This window comes from Mastomys coucha, unplaced genomic scaffold (assembly GCF_008632895.1).
Source record: "Mastomys coucha isolate ucsf_1 unplaced genomic scaffold, UCSF_Mcou_1 pScaffold21, whole genome shotgun sequence".
NCBI classification, from domain to species: Eukaryota; Metazoa; Chordata; class Mammalia; order Rodentia; family Muridae; genus Mastomys; species Mastomys coucha.
Window position 1 is genome coordinate 36,470,212 of NW_022196904.1, and position 13,962 is coordinate 36,484,173.

A 13,962-nucleotide genomic window follows, 5' to 3' on the forward strand; every position below is an offset into this window, starting at 1 on the left:
TCAGAAATTCACCTGTCTCTGCCTCCCAAGTGCTGGGATTAAAGGCGTGAGCCACCACCGCCCGGCTGATTCTTTTCTTAATAGGTAAAATTGTTGGGTGCTATTGTGCATGCCTTTAATCACAGCACTTGGGAGGCAGAGGCAGCTGGATCTCTGTGAGTTTGATGCCAGCCTGGTCTACAAAGGGAGGTTCAGGATAGCCAGGGATACACAGAGAAAAGAAAAAAAAAAATTCACACACAGTATGAAGACTAAATCCCAAGCACATGTTGAGAAGCTGTGACGACATATTGCCATGATTTCTCCTGACTCTCTGTGGCATGTCCGATGCTGGGATCTTTTTGTTTGAGTGTCTCTCTTCTCAACTCTGCCTCCCACGTGCTCACAGAGCACCAAGTCCTTCAGTGAAGGGCTTGGAAATGATCCTGTTCTGTATCTCAGATCCTAGGCAAGGCACGAAGCAAGATAGATGACCTGGGACTGGATCCAGAGCTGGCTGCAGGGTTAGGGCCCAGTCCACTGTGTGCTCTAGACTGAAATGAGGGAGCTGTACAATCAAAGCCAGGGCCGGAAGAGTCCACTGAGGTCTACAGGGGACAGCAGAGCCAGTACCTGTTCTCCCCTATACCCCTCTCTGTGACCCAGTGGTTAGGCCCTTTGTGACTCAGGCCAGGAGCTAAGGGACCCTGAGCGCCAGGGGGGAGGCGGGCAGAGTAGGTGGTGAGTCTCCCCCTGGGAGCAGGCCCCCCACGCCATGGCAAGCGTGGTGGTGAAGACAATCTGGCAATCCAAAGAGATCCACGAAGCGGGGGACCCACCTGCGGGGGTTGAGAGCCGCGCCCAGCTGGTCCCCGAGGCTCCCGGGGGGGTGACCAGCCCTGTCAAAGGGATAACGAAGAAAAAGAAGGCCGTGTCCTTCCATGGGTGGGTTTCCTGCACCCTGTTGGTGACAACACGGCCTACAGCAAAGCATGGATGCTTAGGGCAAGGAGGGACGAAGAAGAGGGCATTACAGAGGCGGTAGGGAAAAAAAGGTGGTGGGTTGAAGGGAGAGTCAGGAGAAGCGATGGAAGGAAGCGGGCGGGGGTGGGGGGTGGGGGGTGGGGACGAAGCTAAAAGGCAACAGGGAAATGGTAGATGAAGGAGCCAAGGAAGCAGGAGGTCAATGGCATCAGAGGGTGCAGGAGCTATGTCGAGGACATAAGGCCCGCCTGTCTGCCCCCCCCCCATCCCGACTGTGTCCTGGGTCATCTGCAGGGTGGAGCCCCGGATGTCGCACGAGCCGATGCACTGGTGCCTGAACCTCAAGCGGTCCTCTGCCTGCACCAACGTGTCCTTGCTCAACCTGGCTGCCATGGAGCCCGACTCTTCAGGCACAGACTCTACCACAGAGGACAGTGGTCCACTAGCACTGCCAGGGCCACCTGCTTCCCCTACAACACCCTGGGCTCCAGAGGACCCTGACATCACAGAACTACTGGTGAGCAGCTGACAAGGGGTGGGCCACAATCTACTCAGTGGATGTAGGCAGTTGGGGTGGGGGCAATCTAGTTTAGAAGGAGAAGTTATCGTCCCTGAGACCAGAAGACAGGCTTTAATAACCCTATCAGGAAAAGTCCCCTGGGGGCAGGGGTATAGCTCAGCTGTTGAGCACTTGGCTAGCAAATGCAAGCCCTGGGTTTCATCCTAAACAACACGAGAGAACACACTAGGCCATGGCCCCCACTGGAGGGATTCTAGGCAGGTTCTACCACTTAAAGACATATTCATTTATTTTATATGAGTACACTGCAGCTGTCTTCAGATACACCAGAAGAGGGCATCAGATCTCATTACGGATGGTTGTGAGCCACCATGTGGTTGCTGGGACTTTAACTCAGGACCTTTGGAAGAGCAGTCAGTGCTCTTAACCGCTGAGCCATCTCTCAGCCCCATCCTTTCTCTTTAGATAGGGTCTCACTCCTTAGTCCAGTCTAACCTTAAATTTGTAGGCCTCCTGCCTCAGCCCTCCAAGTAGCTGGGATGTGAGGCCTGAATCCACACACCCAGCTCCTAAGATAGGATGTCAGGAGTAGGGACAACTCCAAACCGTCCCTCAGCTGCTCGAGGCAGTATTTTTGTTATTGACTTTGTTTTTGAGGCAGGGTCTTACTATGTAGCTCTGGCTGATTTGTAATTCTCTGTGTAGTCCAGATTGGCCTAGAACTCACAGAGATCCTCCTGCCTCTGCCACTTGGCTGGAATTAAAGACATGCAGCACCACACCCAGACTCTCGTATTAATTATCTCAGTCTCCAGGGACCTGATTCAGGCCAAAGTGAGGTTTGAGGCTTCTGTGTAGAAAAAAAAAATTGGAACTAGTGGGTTTGTACGGCAGAACTGGAGATTTCAATAAGAACATTTAATACAGACTTTAATCTCGCCAGTTAGGAGGAGGAGTGCTCAGAGGGAAAATAAGATCCACTCAAGTGTGAGTATTGCCTTACCAAGGGAGAATCCCAGTGAAATGTCTTAGCATCAGCTGTACATTCCATTCTGATGGCTCTCAGGTTATCTCTCTCAAGGTTGCTAAGACAGCTTTTTTCTGTTTTCCCAGTTGATTCTTGGGATGGTTTGGGGAAGGGCACGCCCCATGGTGGACTCAGAGGATAACTTGGACCTATAGGCTCTTTCCTTCCATGATGTGGAGCCCAGACTCGGTGCTTCACCCTTTACCTACCGGGCCAGCTATTTAGAGGCAGGAGTTCTCTGTGCAGGCTAGGCTGTCCTAGAACTCATTCTGTAGATCAGGCTGGCCTTGAACTCTCAGAAATTGCCTGCGTCTGCCTTTCAAATGCTGGGTCTTCAGGTGATGGCATGTGCCACCACCATCCAGCCTGTTGGGATTTAGAAAAAAAAAATTTTTTTAAAAAATTTTATGTGTATGAATGTTCTGCCCACATGTATGTATGAACACTGTATGTGTGTCTGTTGCCCAGGGAGACCTGAAGAGGGTGTCAAATCCTCCTGAAACTGGAGTTACAGATGCTTCTGAGCTGCTAAGTGGAGTCTGGGAACCAAACCTTGTCCTCTGCAAAAGCAGCTAATGCTCTTAGCTACTGAGCCTTTTTTTTTTTTTTAATAACACTTATGCTTTTGTGTGAGGTGGGGCACAGTATGCTACAGTACAAATGAGGAGACCAGAGGGCAGCTTAGTGAAGCTCCCCTTCATTGAATGTGTCTGGGATCAGACTCAGGCCATCTCAGCACCCAAAATCTGCTTTCTACAGCTTCTGCCTTACTGATCAGGGCCATAGACCTGATCCATCTAAGATCCAAAATCCTCAGCCTAACCGCTAGGGCATGGGGCACAAGATGGCCTGCCCTGGGAGACTGGCAGATCGTCTCGTGAAGGTGACTAGGACAAGATGATGGCATTGTTTGAGATATAAGGGCCAGTGTGATGGTTCAGTGTATGCTTCCAAGCTTGATAGCCTAAGTCCAATGCCAGACATCCACGTGGTAAAGAGAACCAACTCTTTCAAGGTATCCTCTGATCTCCACACACAAGTTCTGGCATCTAGGTGCTGAGACAATAAATGAAGAAAATAAAAGCCAGGCAGTGGTGCCACATGCCTATAATCCCAGCACTTGGGAGGCAGAAGCAGACAGATTTTTGAGTTCAAGGCCAGCCTGGTCTATACAGTGAGTTTCAGGACAGTCAGGGCTACACATGGGAGGCAAAGCCAGGCTGATCTGTGTAACTTGGAGGCTAGCCTGGTCTACACAGACCTTGTATTAAAAAAAAAAAATCTAAAGCAGAATCTGTTAGAGATTCAGTTGTGGTCTGTGAGGGTTTTTTTGTTGTTGTTTTTGATTTTTGTTTGTTTGTTTTGTTCTGTTTTGTTTGGTTTTGGTTTTTTGAGTCAGGGTTTCTCTGTGTAGCCCTGGCTATCCTGGAACTCACTTCATAGATCAGGCTGGCCTCGAACTCAGAAATCTGCCTGTCTCTGCCTCCCAAGTGCTGGGATTAAAGGCATGCACCACCACTGCCCGGCCATGGTCTATGAGTCTTGCAGAGCCGAGAACATGTCCCACTGTGAGGGCTTTGTGTATATTGCTTTAGTAATGACATACGGTGTAGGAAATAGCAGATTCCAAAACAGAAAGCTAGACCCATCTCCAGAGGTTGTCCTTAGGAAGAAGGAAAGTCTACTCACTCGTGTCTGAGCCTTGGTGTGGCAGCCAGCCAACAGCCCCTAATACTATCAGCGGTAGTAGTTATTTCTGTCAGTATTGAGCCTCATTTCTCTGTTGGTGATGCTGTGGAGGCCCAGAGAGGTTAGGTAGCATAAGCAAGGTCACAGAGCTTAAAGTAGCAGAAGCAGCTTAGGGAGTCACACAGAGGGTTGGTGTGGTGATAGCCTGTACTGGCAGGGACACTGGACACCCTAAAGAATAGTCAAAGTGGCTTTTCAGAAAAGAGAACACACAGGCTGGACCTTGAAACTGAAATAATGTATTTGTCATACAGAAAAACAGGGAAAGGTGTTGCGGCTACTAGGAACAGCATGTGCAAAGAGACAGGGCTGAAAAGAGTCTGGTAATGAAGGGACAGGGCTGTGGCATACAGGAAAGATGGCGGCTGGAGGGAGAACAGGACATTGCCCACAGAGGCTACAAAACATGGGTACTGTCCCAAGGGCCATAGGGAGTCATTGTGGATTCAGGAGGGAAGGGGAAAGCAACCCACTTACTGCTGTCTTACTGTGTGCTCTATCCTGTCATTTCCCCCTCTAGAGCATCTATAAGGGAGTTGGTATATTGACCTAGTTTAAAGATGAAGAGAAAAGGGCTGGGGAGATGGCTCAGTGGTTAAGAGCACTGACTGCTCTGCCAGAAGTTCTGACTTCAATTCCCAGCAACCACATGGTGGCTCACAACCATTTGTAATGGGATCTGATGCCCTCTTCTGGTGTGTCTGAAGACAGCTGTAGTGTACTCATATAAATAAAAAACAAATAAATAAATCTAAAAAAAAAAAAAGGAAAGTTGAAGAGAAAATTAACTGAGTTTATAGAAGGCAGAGTCATTCCCAAGGTCAAAAGGCTGTGGAGTGCTCATTAATACCAGAGGCTAGATTAGAAGGCTGCTGGGTTTGGTACCAAGGAAAACTCCTTTCTTCCCTGAGACTCCTTTAGAATGGGAGGGCAGTATGCGCAGGGGAGATGAGGCAGGGAGGCCAGAAGGGGTGGGGCTAGTGCTGGATGGGAAACCAGGCATGGGATAGACTCAGACCTCCCTCCACCCCAACCCCAGTGCCTTCCAATGGTTTTCATGTGAGCCTGGAGCTGGATGCCTCCCTGCAGAGCTATGAACATGTCACTCAAGGACTGATGGCATCCAAACAGCTCTGGGCTTCGTGAGCGTGCGTGAGCCTCAAGCATCTTACTGCAGCTTCCTTCTGACATGGAACCTGTGACCACATCAGGGGTTGGGGTGGAGTGATGATTTGGAGTGCTCAGAGAGCTGCAGAAAAGAGGGGAAAGAGACACAGACTGGGGGTGGGGGGAGAGAGAAAGACAGACAGACAGCAGAGCCCCAGAGGGCCACGATGACCAGTCATCATCAGTGTCCACGCCTAGCTTTCCTGGAGGCAGAAATGCTGTGCAGAGATGGTGGTGCTCTTGGGTGGTCAAGAGATAAATGACAGCAGTCACCATCAGGGTCTCCCCTGCTAAGGGCACACTGACATACTTATCCCGTTCTGTGGTGGCTCCTTAGTCCCTCCTGGACATACTACACCATCTTCATTATTTTATTTTGGGGTAGATCTCAATATAGAGCCCAGTCTGGCCTGGAATGCATGCAGTCCTCTTTGCTCAGTCTCCTAAGCACTGAGGCCGCAGGCATATGCCACCATTGCCAACTGTGATATATTGTGGCCCTTGATTGTTTTTCTTTTTTCAGACAGAGAACCTCATGCATCGTAGGTTGGCTTCAAACTCTCTTTGTAGTTAAGGATGACCCTGAACTCCTGATCCTGCTGCCACCACCTCAAGAGCTCAGGTGTGCACCACCACACCAGGTCTGTGCAAGGCTGAGGATGGACCCCAGGCCCTTGTATGTGCTCTGTGGCAGCAAGCACTCCAACTGGGCTACAGCCCTCAGAGTCACTATGAATCGGAGGTTTGACTTGAACTTCTGATCCTCCTGCCTCCACCGCCATACTGACATGGGTCACTGGGTTTACCAGTCTAGATATTGATCACCCTGTGGCTCTAGATCCGGGCATATGGCCAGCCTTAGCATCATAGCTATCTAGCCTTATACCCCATTTTGGGGGAAGGGAAACAGAGAGGCTCAGGCAGGGAATCCTGCTGCTGGGGGGTTGTGTGGCACGGCACTGGCTGATGGCAGAGCATGGCTTCCTCACCTGCCTGGAACACTTTAGCTTGCCAGTCTTTCATCCCCTCTCCCCTCCAAGGATCCTGAGTTCCCCTTCCCAAGTTTTGACCCATATCATCTGAATCAGTCATCCTGTGATGGTGGCTACTAGTCATACTTATATTGCACAGGAAGGGAAACTGAGGTACAGTTGGCTAAGATGCTCTCCCAGAGATCACACAGGAAGTGAAATGAGCTGACCCAGGACAAATGTTCTAAGTCTCCCAAAGAGCCCCCTATGGAAGACTCCTGAGTCTCCAGTTCAAAAAGACAGTTTGCATTTTATCTAATGCTTTGAAAGTTGTCCTGACACTTAACATAGACCATCTGGGAATGGGTAAGTTGGGAGGTTCTGGCATAGGGCCATAATGAGGGTTCAGTCAACATTTCTGCCAGGGCTATGGTCCTCTGAAGAGACCAAGGAGGGTTAATATTTTGTCCTATGCCATAGTACTCCAATGGGGGTGAGAATATGGTTGGCAATTCATCCAGGACTTAACCTTTGGGTGGGATGAAGTTGCTGTAGACATTACATCCATAGATATAGGGTGCAATCACTTCTGTGAGGACTGTAGGCCCTTGGTGAGAGGTTCATGCAGTTGACACTGTTATGCTTAGGGCTATACTTGTCTGATGTGATCAGTGTGCAGTCAATGTTTTGGCCAAGGCTGGATTCTTCTGATGGCTTGACTAGGGTTGGAAGATGCCCCACAAAGACATTGCCCCGTGGGTGCCTCAACTCCCCTCTGGCTTCTGAGTGGAGATCTGGGCTCCTGGCCATATAGGCTGCCTCTCCTTACACAGATGCTCATGACGTGGCAGCCAGCATTTCTCAGAACATCACCTTCCTCAACCTCCCAGGGCTAGACAACAGATGTGTGCCTCCATGCCTGGCCCACCACATCTTTAAACTCTCACAGCTGGGCAGTACTATAGCACTCAGAAAGCAGAGGCAGGTGGATCGCTGAGCTCCAGCCAGTCAGTCTGTAGAGCAAGTTCCAGGACAGCCAGGGCTACACAGAGAAACCCTGTCTCAACACCCTCCACCCCCCACCCCCCCACCCCCGCCAAAAGATCTCACCATGTAGCTCTGGAAGCCCTGGAGCTCATTATGTAGACCAGGCTAGCCTCCAGTTTACAGAGATCTACCTGTCTCTGCCTCCTGAGTTCTGGGATTAAAAGTGTGCCACATGCCCAACCACTGACAGACCTTAAAACAATATATTTTCATAGTAATCACAAAAGAAATGTATTTTCTTCTTTTTACAGTCAAGGAAGCTTATTTTGGTTTGGTTTTTCTTTTTCTTCCTTCCTTTCTTTCTTTTTCTTTTTAAAGATTTATTTATAAGGTATCCAGTGTTCTGCCTGTATGTGTTCATGCCAGAAGAGGATACCAGATCTCATTATAAAAGGTTATGAGCCAGGCAGTGGTGGCGCACGCCTTTGATCCCAGCACTTGGGGGGCAAAGGCAGGCAGATTTCTGAGTTCGAGGCCAGCCTGGTCTACAGAGTAAATTCCAGGACAGCCAAGGCTACACAGAGAAACCCTGTCTTGAACCCGCACCCCCCCAAAAAGAAAAAAGATTATGAGCCACTTACAGATGGGAATTGAACTCAGGACCTCTGGAAGAGGAACTGATACTCTTAGCTTTTGAACCATCTCTCTAGCCCTTGTTTTTGTTTTTAAAGACAGGGTAGGGTCTCTCTCTGCGTAACTCTGGTGGCCCTGGAACTGCTCTATAGACCAGGCTGGCCTCAAACTCATAGAAATCCACCTGCCTCTGCTTCAGGAACACTGGGATTAAAGGTGTGTGCCATCACAGATGGAATAAGACTGTCTCAAAAGGCAGGGAGAATGGGGTGCAGAGCTCTTGCCAGTAATGCCAATACATAAGAAGTTGAGGTGGGGGCATATTAAGGACTGTACAGTCCATCTGGGCTATTTAATGAGTACATAGCCTGAGCTAAGATTCAGATCCTTAAAAAAAAAAAATTAAAAGGCCGGGCAGTGGTGGCGCACGCCTTTAATCCCAGCACTTGGGAGGCAGAGGCAGGCGGATTTCTGAGTTCAAGGCCAGCCTGGTCTACAATACAGAGTGAGTTCCAAGACAGCTAGAGCTACAGAGAAACCCTGCCTCAAAAAACAGAAACAAACAAAACAAAACAAAACAAAAATTAAAAGAGAGAAAGAAAGTAAAGTAAAAATAAAAATCAGTAGATAAAAGGGGACGAGGAAAAGAAGCTGAAGCTGAGGAACAGGAGGAAGAGGAAGGAGGGAGAGGAAGGTGGAGGAAGCCATGCCTGTCCTTTCAACACATCACTCAATGTCCATGCCATGCCGACCATCCATATCAGCCATCATGACCACATGCGCTCAGCCAGCTGCAGAGGAAAGTCTCGATCTCACTGAGAAACAAGAAGGCAAATGCCGGTGATTATGTAACAAGTCCGAGTGCTGTAGCAAAAAACCAGAAGAGTTTGCACAGGGCACAAGCTGCTGACTCAGCTCTGAACGGCTGGTAAGAACTGAGCACGGGAAGCCAGGCATAGTGGCCCACGCCTTTAATCCTAGCACTCAGGAGGCAGAGGCAGGCTGATCTCGGTGGGTTCTAGGCCAGCCACAGCTACATGGTGAGACAGATCTCATGGTCTCTATCAGATGATCCAAGATGGTTGTCGGTTTTATACTTCAGAGAGTGGAGAGACAGAAAAGGAGAGATTTTGTGGATTTTCTGGGTACACATTTGTGGTTGTAACCCACAGTCTTGTGCATGCTGGCAAGCACTCTGTCACCAAGTCACACCCCCGCCCCTCACTGGGGGATTCTAGGCTCTACATTGAGCCACCTGCTCACCTCCAACTGGGGAATTCTAGGCATTTTTCTGAAACTCTTCCCCTCTTGTCCCAGCACACTGTGTAGAATACTAGTCTACTTCTGGCTTTATCAAACAAGAGAACTAAATCCAAGGATTGTGGCCCAAAGCCACTACCCATCCAGAGCAAACTCAAGCTGAAACACACAGCCTGCTACCTCTAGATTTGTCTTGGTGTTGAACTCTACATGTCTCCCGTTCTTCACCAGAGTGGGGTCAACAGTGGATTGGTACGTGCCAAAGACTCCATCACCAGCTTAAAGGAAAAGACCACGCGGGTTAATCAGCACGTTCAGACACTGCAGGTAATGATACTTGAGGACCCTGTAACCTCTTCCTCCAGAACTAAGTCCCCCTCGCACCCCCTACCCCGTCTTAGTAGCCACCTTTCTCTATTGCGCATGCTCAGACCTCTGGAGGCTAAGCCTCTGGTCGCCAGATAAGCTTTAACCTCTGTGTAACCCTGCCTCCCTTACATGGTCAAGAGCGAGTGCTCTGTGCTGAGTGAGAATCTGGAAAGAAGACGGCAGGAGGCAGAAGAGTTGGAGGGGTACTGCAGTCAATTGAAGGTGAGCCCCTGTGGAAGGAATGGGTTGGGGAGAAAGTGATGAGAGAAGCAGGGACCACGGAGGGATTATGTGGCTCAGGTTGCAGAGTGCTTGCCTAGCAGGCAGGGAACCCCGGGTTCGGTCCTAGCAGGGCATTAAGCTTGAGTGTGGTAGCCCATACCTCTGATCTCAGAACTTGGAAGTACAAGATTCTTTCCAGCTATATAAAGAGTTGGAAGCTGGGGTACATGAGAATTTCTCATGGCTACCAAAAAATGTTCTGGCTTCTGGCTTTCGTGGGCGCTGCATGCACTGTTGCACATATACATATGTATATGCATATACACAGGCAAAATACCCATACATATAAGATTTTTTTCCCCCAAGACAGGGTTTCTCTGTATAACCCTGGCTGTCCTGGAACTAACACTGGAGACCAGGCAGGTCTCAAATTCAGAGATCCGCCTGCGTCTGCTGGAATTAAAGGCATGTGCAGCAAGGCCGCAGCCACCACATCCCGGCTCATGAGACGTTTTCAAAACAACAATTTAAAATTTTAAAACAAAAGGAGCACAGGAGAAGTGGGATGGTCACAGGGGTAGTACAGTATGGGCTTGGCTAGGGAGGAAGCTTGGTTGGGAAGTGGGTGCGTCCTACATAGGTGCTATGCAAGAAGGTGGGGGGCAGAACCGGAATAGGAAGGCAGGGCCCCCGCCCTGATGTCCTGACCCAGGAGAACTGCCGCAAGGTGACCCGTTCAGTGGAAGACGCTGAAATCAAAACCAATGTCCTGAAGCAGAACTCTGCCTTGCTGGAGGTACGAGGGCGTGGAGGGGTCCCAAGCTAGTAGGAAGTTTGGGTGGAGTCTCGGGATGTGGGGGTTGGAGGAGCTCTGGTGGACAAGGACAGGGGTGTGGAGGCTCCAGGGCCTCCAGTGGACTTGAGGAGGGTTTGGGACCTAGTTGTAGGGGGTTGATATCAGAGGAGGGAGGGGCCCAAAAGGGCTAGCTGGGTGGGACCAGGGTAGAGCCTAGCTTAGTCGTGCAAGGGTGTAGCCTGAAACTACTGAGTAGGTCGGGTCTAGAATGAAGACTTGCTAGCTCACTTTCCAACAAAACGCGGAGAAAGCTTGTCGCGGTCCCTAAGAAGCAGGGGCTGATTTTTGGCAGGCAGGGCAGAAGAAGGGAGTGGCAGGTTGCCTGCAGCTGTAGAAACAACTAGCAGAGTTTAGAGTAAATATTACCTCTCCTAAAGACAAGCAGGAATTCAGTTAGACTGCAAGCGTGCTTCCCAACTATCCTCTCTCTACACTACTTTGCAGTCTCGGGGATCCCTGGGGTGCAGTTAGCTGCAGGTGGTAAGGTGCCGAACACCTTGATTCGTTGTCCTCCCTTGCCCAGGAGAAGCTAAGGTACCTCCAACAGCAACTGCAGGATGAGACGCCCCGGAGACAGGAGGCCGAGTTGCAGGAACTGGAGCAAAAACTGGAGGCTGGCCTCTCCCGGCATGGCCTGAGCCCTGCCGCTCCCATTCAGGGCTGCTCCGGTCCTCCTGGCAGCCCCGAGGAAGCCTCGCGGCCGCGAGGCCTGTCCTCCAGTGGCTGGGGCATGGCAGTCCGCGCAGGGGAGGGACCCTCGCTGAGCGAGCAGGAATTGCAAAAGGTCTCCACCGGCCTGGAGGAGCTGAGGTGGGTGGGGACTGGAGGAGGGGGTGAAACAAGGGGCGGGAGCTGGGAGGAGTTTGGAGGCTAGTGGGCGGGACGGAGTGGATCCTAGAGGGGTTGTGGTGGGTAAGAATTGGAAGAGCTTGATGTGGGAGGGGCTTAGGGAGTGGTGTGGGCGGGGCTTAGGGAAGCTAAGCGTGTGGTCACAAAAGCAGAACCTAGATGAGGATTGGGTGATAGCATAGATGGTACTGGGCTAACCTCGTACACACAAGAAAAGGGAAAAGGGGGGAGGGGCAGAGTGGTGCATACCTTTTTTTTTTTTTTTTAAAGATTTATGCCGGGCAGTAGTGGTGCACGCCTTTAATCCCAGCACTTGGGAGGCAGTGGCAGGTGGATTTCTGAGTTCGAAGCCAGCCTGGTCTACAGAGTGAGTTCCAGGACAGCCAGGGCTATACAGAGAAACCTTGTTTCGAAAAACCAAAAAAAAAAGATCTATTATAAATAAGTACACTGTAGCTGTCCTCAGACACACCAGAAGAAGGTGTCAGATCTCATTATGGGTGGCTGCGAGCCACCATGTGGTTGCTGGGATTTGAACTCAGGACCTTTGGAAGAGCAGTCAGTGCTCTTACCCACTGAGCCATCTCACCAGCCCCAGTGCATACCTTTAATACCAGCACTGGGAGTCAGAGGCTGAAGGGTCTTTGTAAGTTCGATGCCAGCCTAGTCTACATAGAGAGTGCCAGCACAACTTGGACTACAATAGACAAGAATGTCTTTTTTGTTTGTTTTCAAGACAGGGTTTCTCTGTGTAGCCCTGGCTGTCCTGGAACTCACTCTGTAGATCAGGCTGGCGCTCAAACTCACAGAAATCTGCCTGCCTCTGCCTCCCAAGTGTCCTACCACCACTTGGCAACAAAAAACAAAACAAAACAAAAAAGAAGAAAGAAAATAATTTGGTGGTCTATTTGGGGCGAGGTCCACAGGGGCATGCGTGGTCAACTCTATACCTAACCCTTTCTTCCCTTCTAATCCTCGTAGGAGGGAGGTGTCCTCGCTGGCAGCCCGGTGGCATCAGGAGGAGGGGGCGGTGCAGGAGGCCCTGAGGTTGCTGGGAGGCCTGGGCGGCCGTCTGGATGGCTTCCTGGGCCAGTGGGAGCGGGCGCAGCGGGAACAAGCACAGTCCGCACGAGGCTTGCAGGAGCTGCGAGGACGAGCAGATGAGTTGTGCACCATGTAAGGACTCAGAAGGTGCTGAGGGGATGCGGGCTCCATAGGAAAGAGGAAGTAACAGGAGGAGGGTGGATCTTTGAGGAAAAAGGCTTGAGCTGGGGGCTAAGTGACCTAGATGCCCCAGTGAGAGGCTCAGACTGAGCCCCTGCCTCACCCCTGGTATGAGTTAAGGGCTTGGCTTTGAAGTTGAGCCCCTGCTTGGGATCCACCAGTAAGGAATGAGAGTGTCAGCATTTGCCTAGCAGAAGCCCTGGCTTCTGTCCCCAGTGGAGATGGACAGATCCATCAGAGCCTGGCCAGGCAGGTGTATAGTATTAAAAGATGGACTTTCGGGCGCTGGGATAGAGCTGGGTATTGCGGCTTATCCACGTTGGTCGCTCTTCTACCTCAGGGTGGAAAGGTCGGCAGTGTCTGTTGCCTCACTGAGGAGCGAACTGGAGGCTCTGGGCCCAGTAAAACCCATTCTGGAGGAGCTGGGACGGCAACTTCAGAACTCCCGAAGGGGAGCTGACCATGTCTTGAACTTGGATCGGTCTGCCCAAGGCCCGTGCGCGCGCTGTGCCAGGTATGGAGAGGGGTAACTGTGGATCACATTTAGGATTGATCGCACACTAGGAGAGATGGATTCCTGTGGGTTGCAGAATGAGAGCCCGGTTGCATTGTGGGAACAACTTTTTTACCCTTCCCACATGGTAAAAATTGACTTCTTGCCGGGCGGTGGTGGCGCACGCCTTTAATCCCAGCACTTGGGAGGCAGAAGCAGGTGGATTTCTGAGTTCGAGGCCAGCCTGGTCTACAGAGTGAGTTCCAGGACAGCCAGGGCTATACAGAGAAACCCTGTCTCAAAAAAAAACAAAAAAACAAAAAACAAAAATTGACTTCTTGTAGAGAAGCAAAGGTTGCATGCAATGGTATTTGAGACTTTGTGCATTTCCAGCACACTGTGGGAAGGCTGGGGTGTCATGAGGCTGGGTTCTCTGTGACATAATACTAGGGGCACAGAGGGGTAGCTCATTTAGGAAAGTGTTTGTCTTGCAAGCAGACAGGAGATCCCTGTACTGGTCAGTCTAGCTGAATCTAGGAACTCCAGGTCCTGTCCTAAGAAAAATAAGAGATTCTGTCTTTAAAAATAAGGTAGAGAGCCGGGTGTGGTGGCACACGCCTTTAATCCCAGCACTTAGGAGGCAGAGGCAGGTGGATTTCTGAGTTCGAGGCC

General features: G+C 50.6%; 1 protein-coding gene across 12 annotated transcripts in view; it reads left to right on the forward strand.

The window, feature by feature from the left end:
* Nucleotides 1–13,962, forward strand: part of Tsks (testis specific serine kinase substrate) — a 29,133-nt gene that overhangs the window by 11,820 nt on the left and 3,351 nt on the right. For 4 of the 12 annotated variants that reach the window (XM_031386489.1, XM_031386493.1, XM_031386491.1 and 1 more), the window contains exons 1-8: nucleotides 659–1,020; nucleotides 1,258–1,480; nucleotides 9,509–9,604; nucleotides 9,785–9,868; nucleotides 10,554–10,664; nucleotides 11,248–11,534; nucleotides 12,555–12,749; nucleotides 13,138–13,311. In XM_031386489.1, coding sequence (XP_031242349.1) covers nucleotides 755–1,020; nucleotides 1,258–1,480; nucleotides 9,509–9,604; nucleotides 9,785–9,868; nucleotides 10,554–10,664; nucleotides 11,248–11,534; nucleotides 12,555–12,749; nucleotides 13,138–13,311 — 1,436 coding nt within the window. In that variant the 5' untranslated portion in view covers nucleotides 659–754. Of the gene's footprint in view, nucleotides 1–658; nucleotides 1,021–1,257; nucleotides 1,481–9,508; nucleotides 9,605–9,784; nucleotides 9,869–10,553; nucleotides 10,665–11,247; nucleotides 11,535–12,554; nucleotides 12,750–13,137; nucleotides 13,312–13,962 lie in introns of those variants that run through there. The other 8 variants (XM_031386492.1, XM_031386496.1, XM_031386500.1 and 5 more) reach the window with 6 other exon arrangements.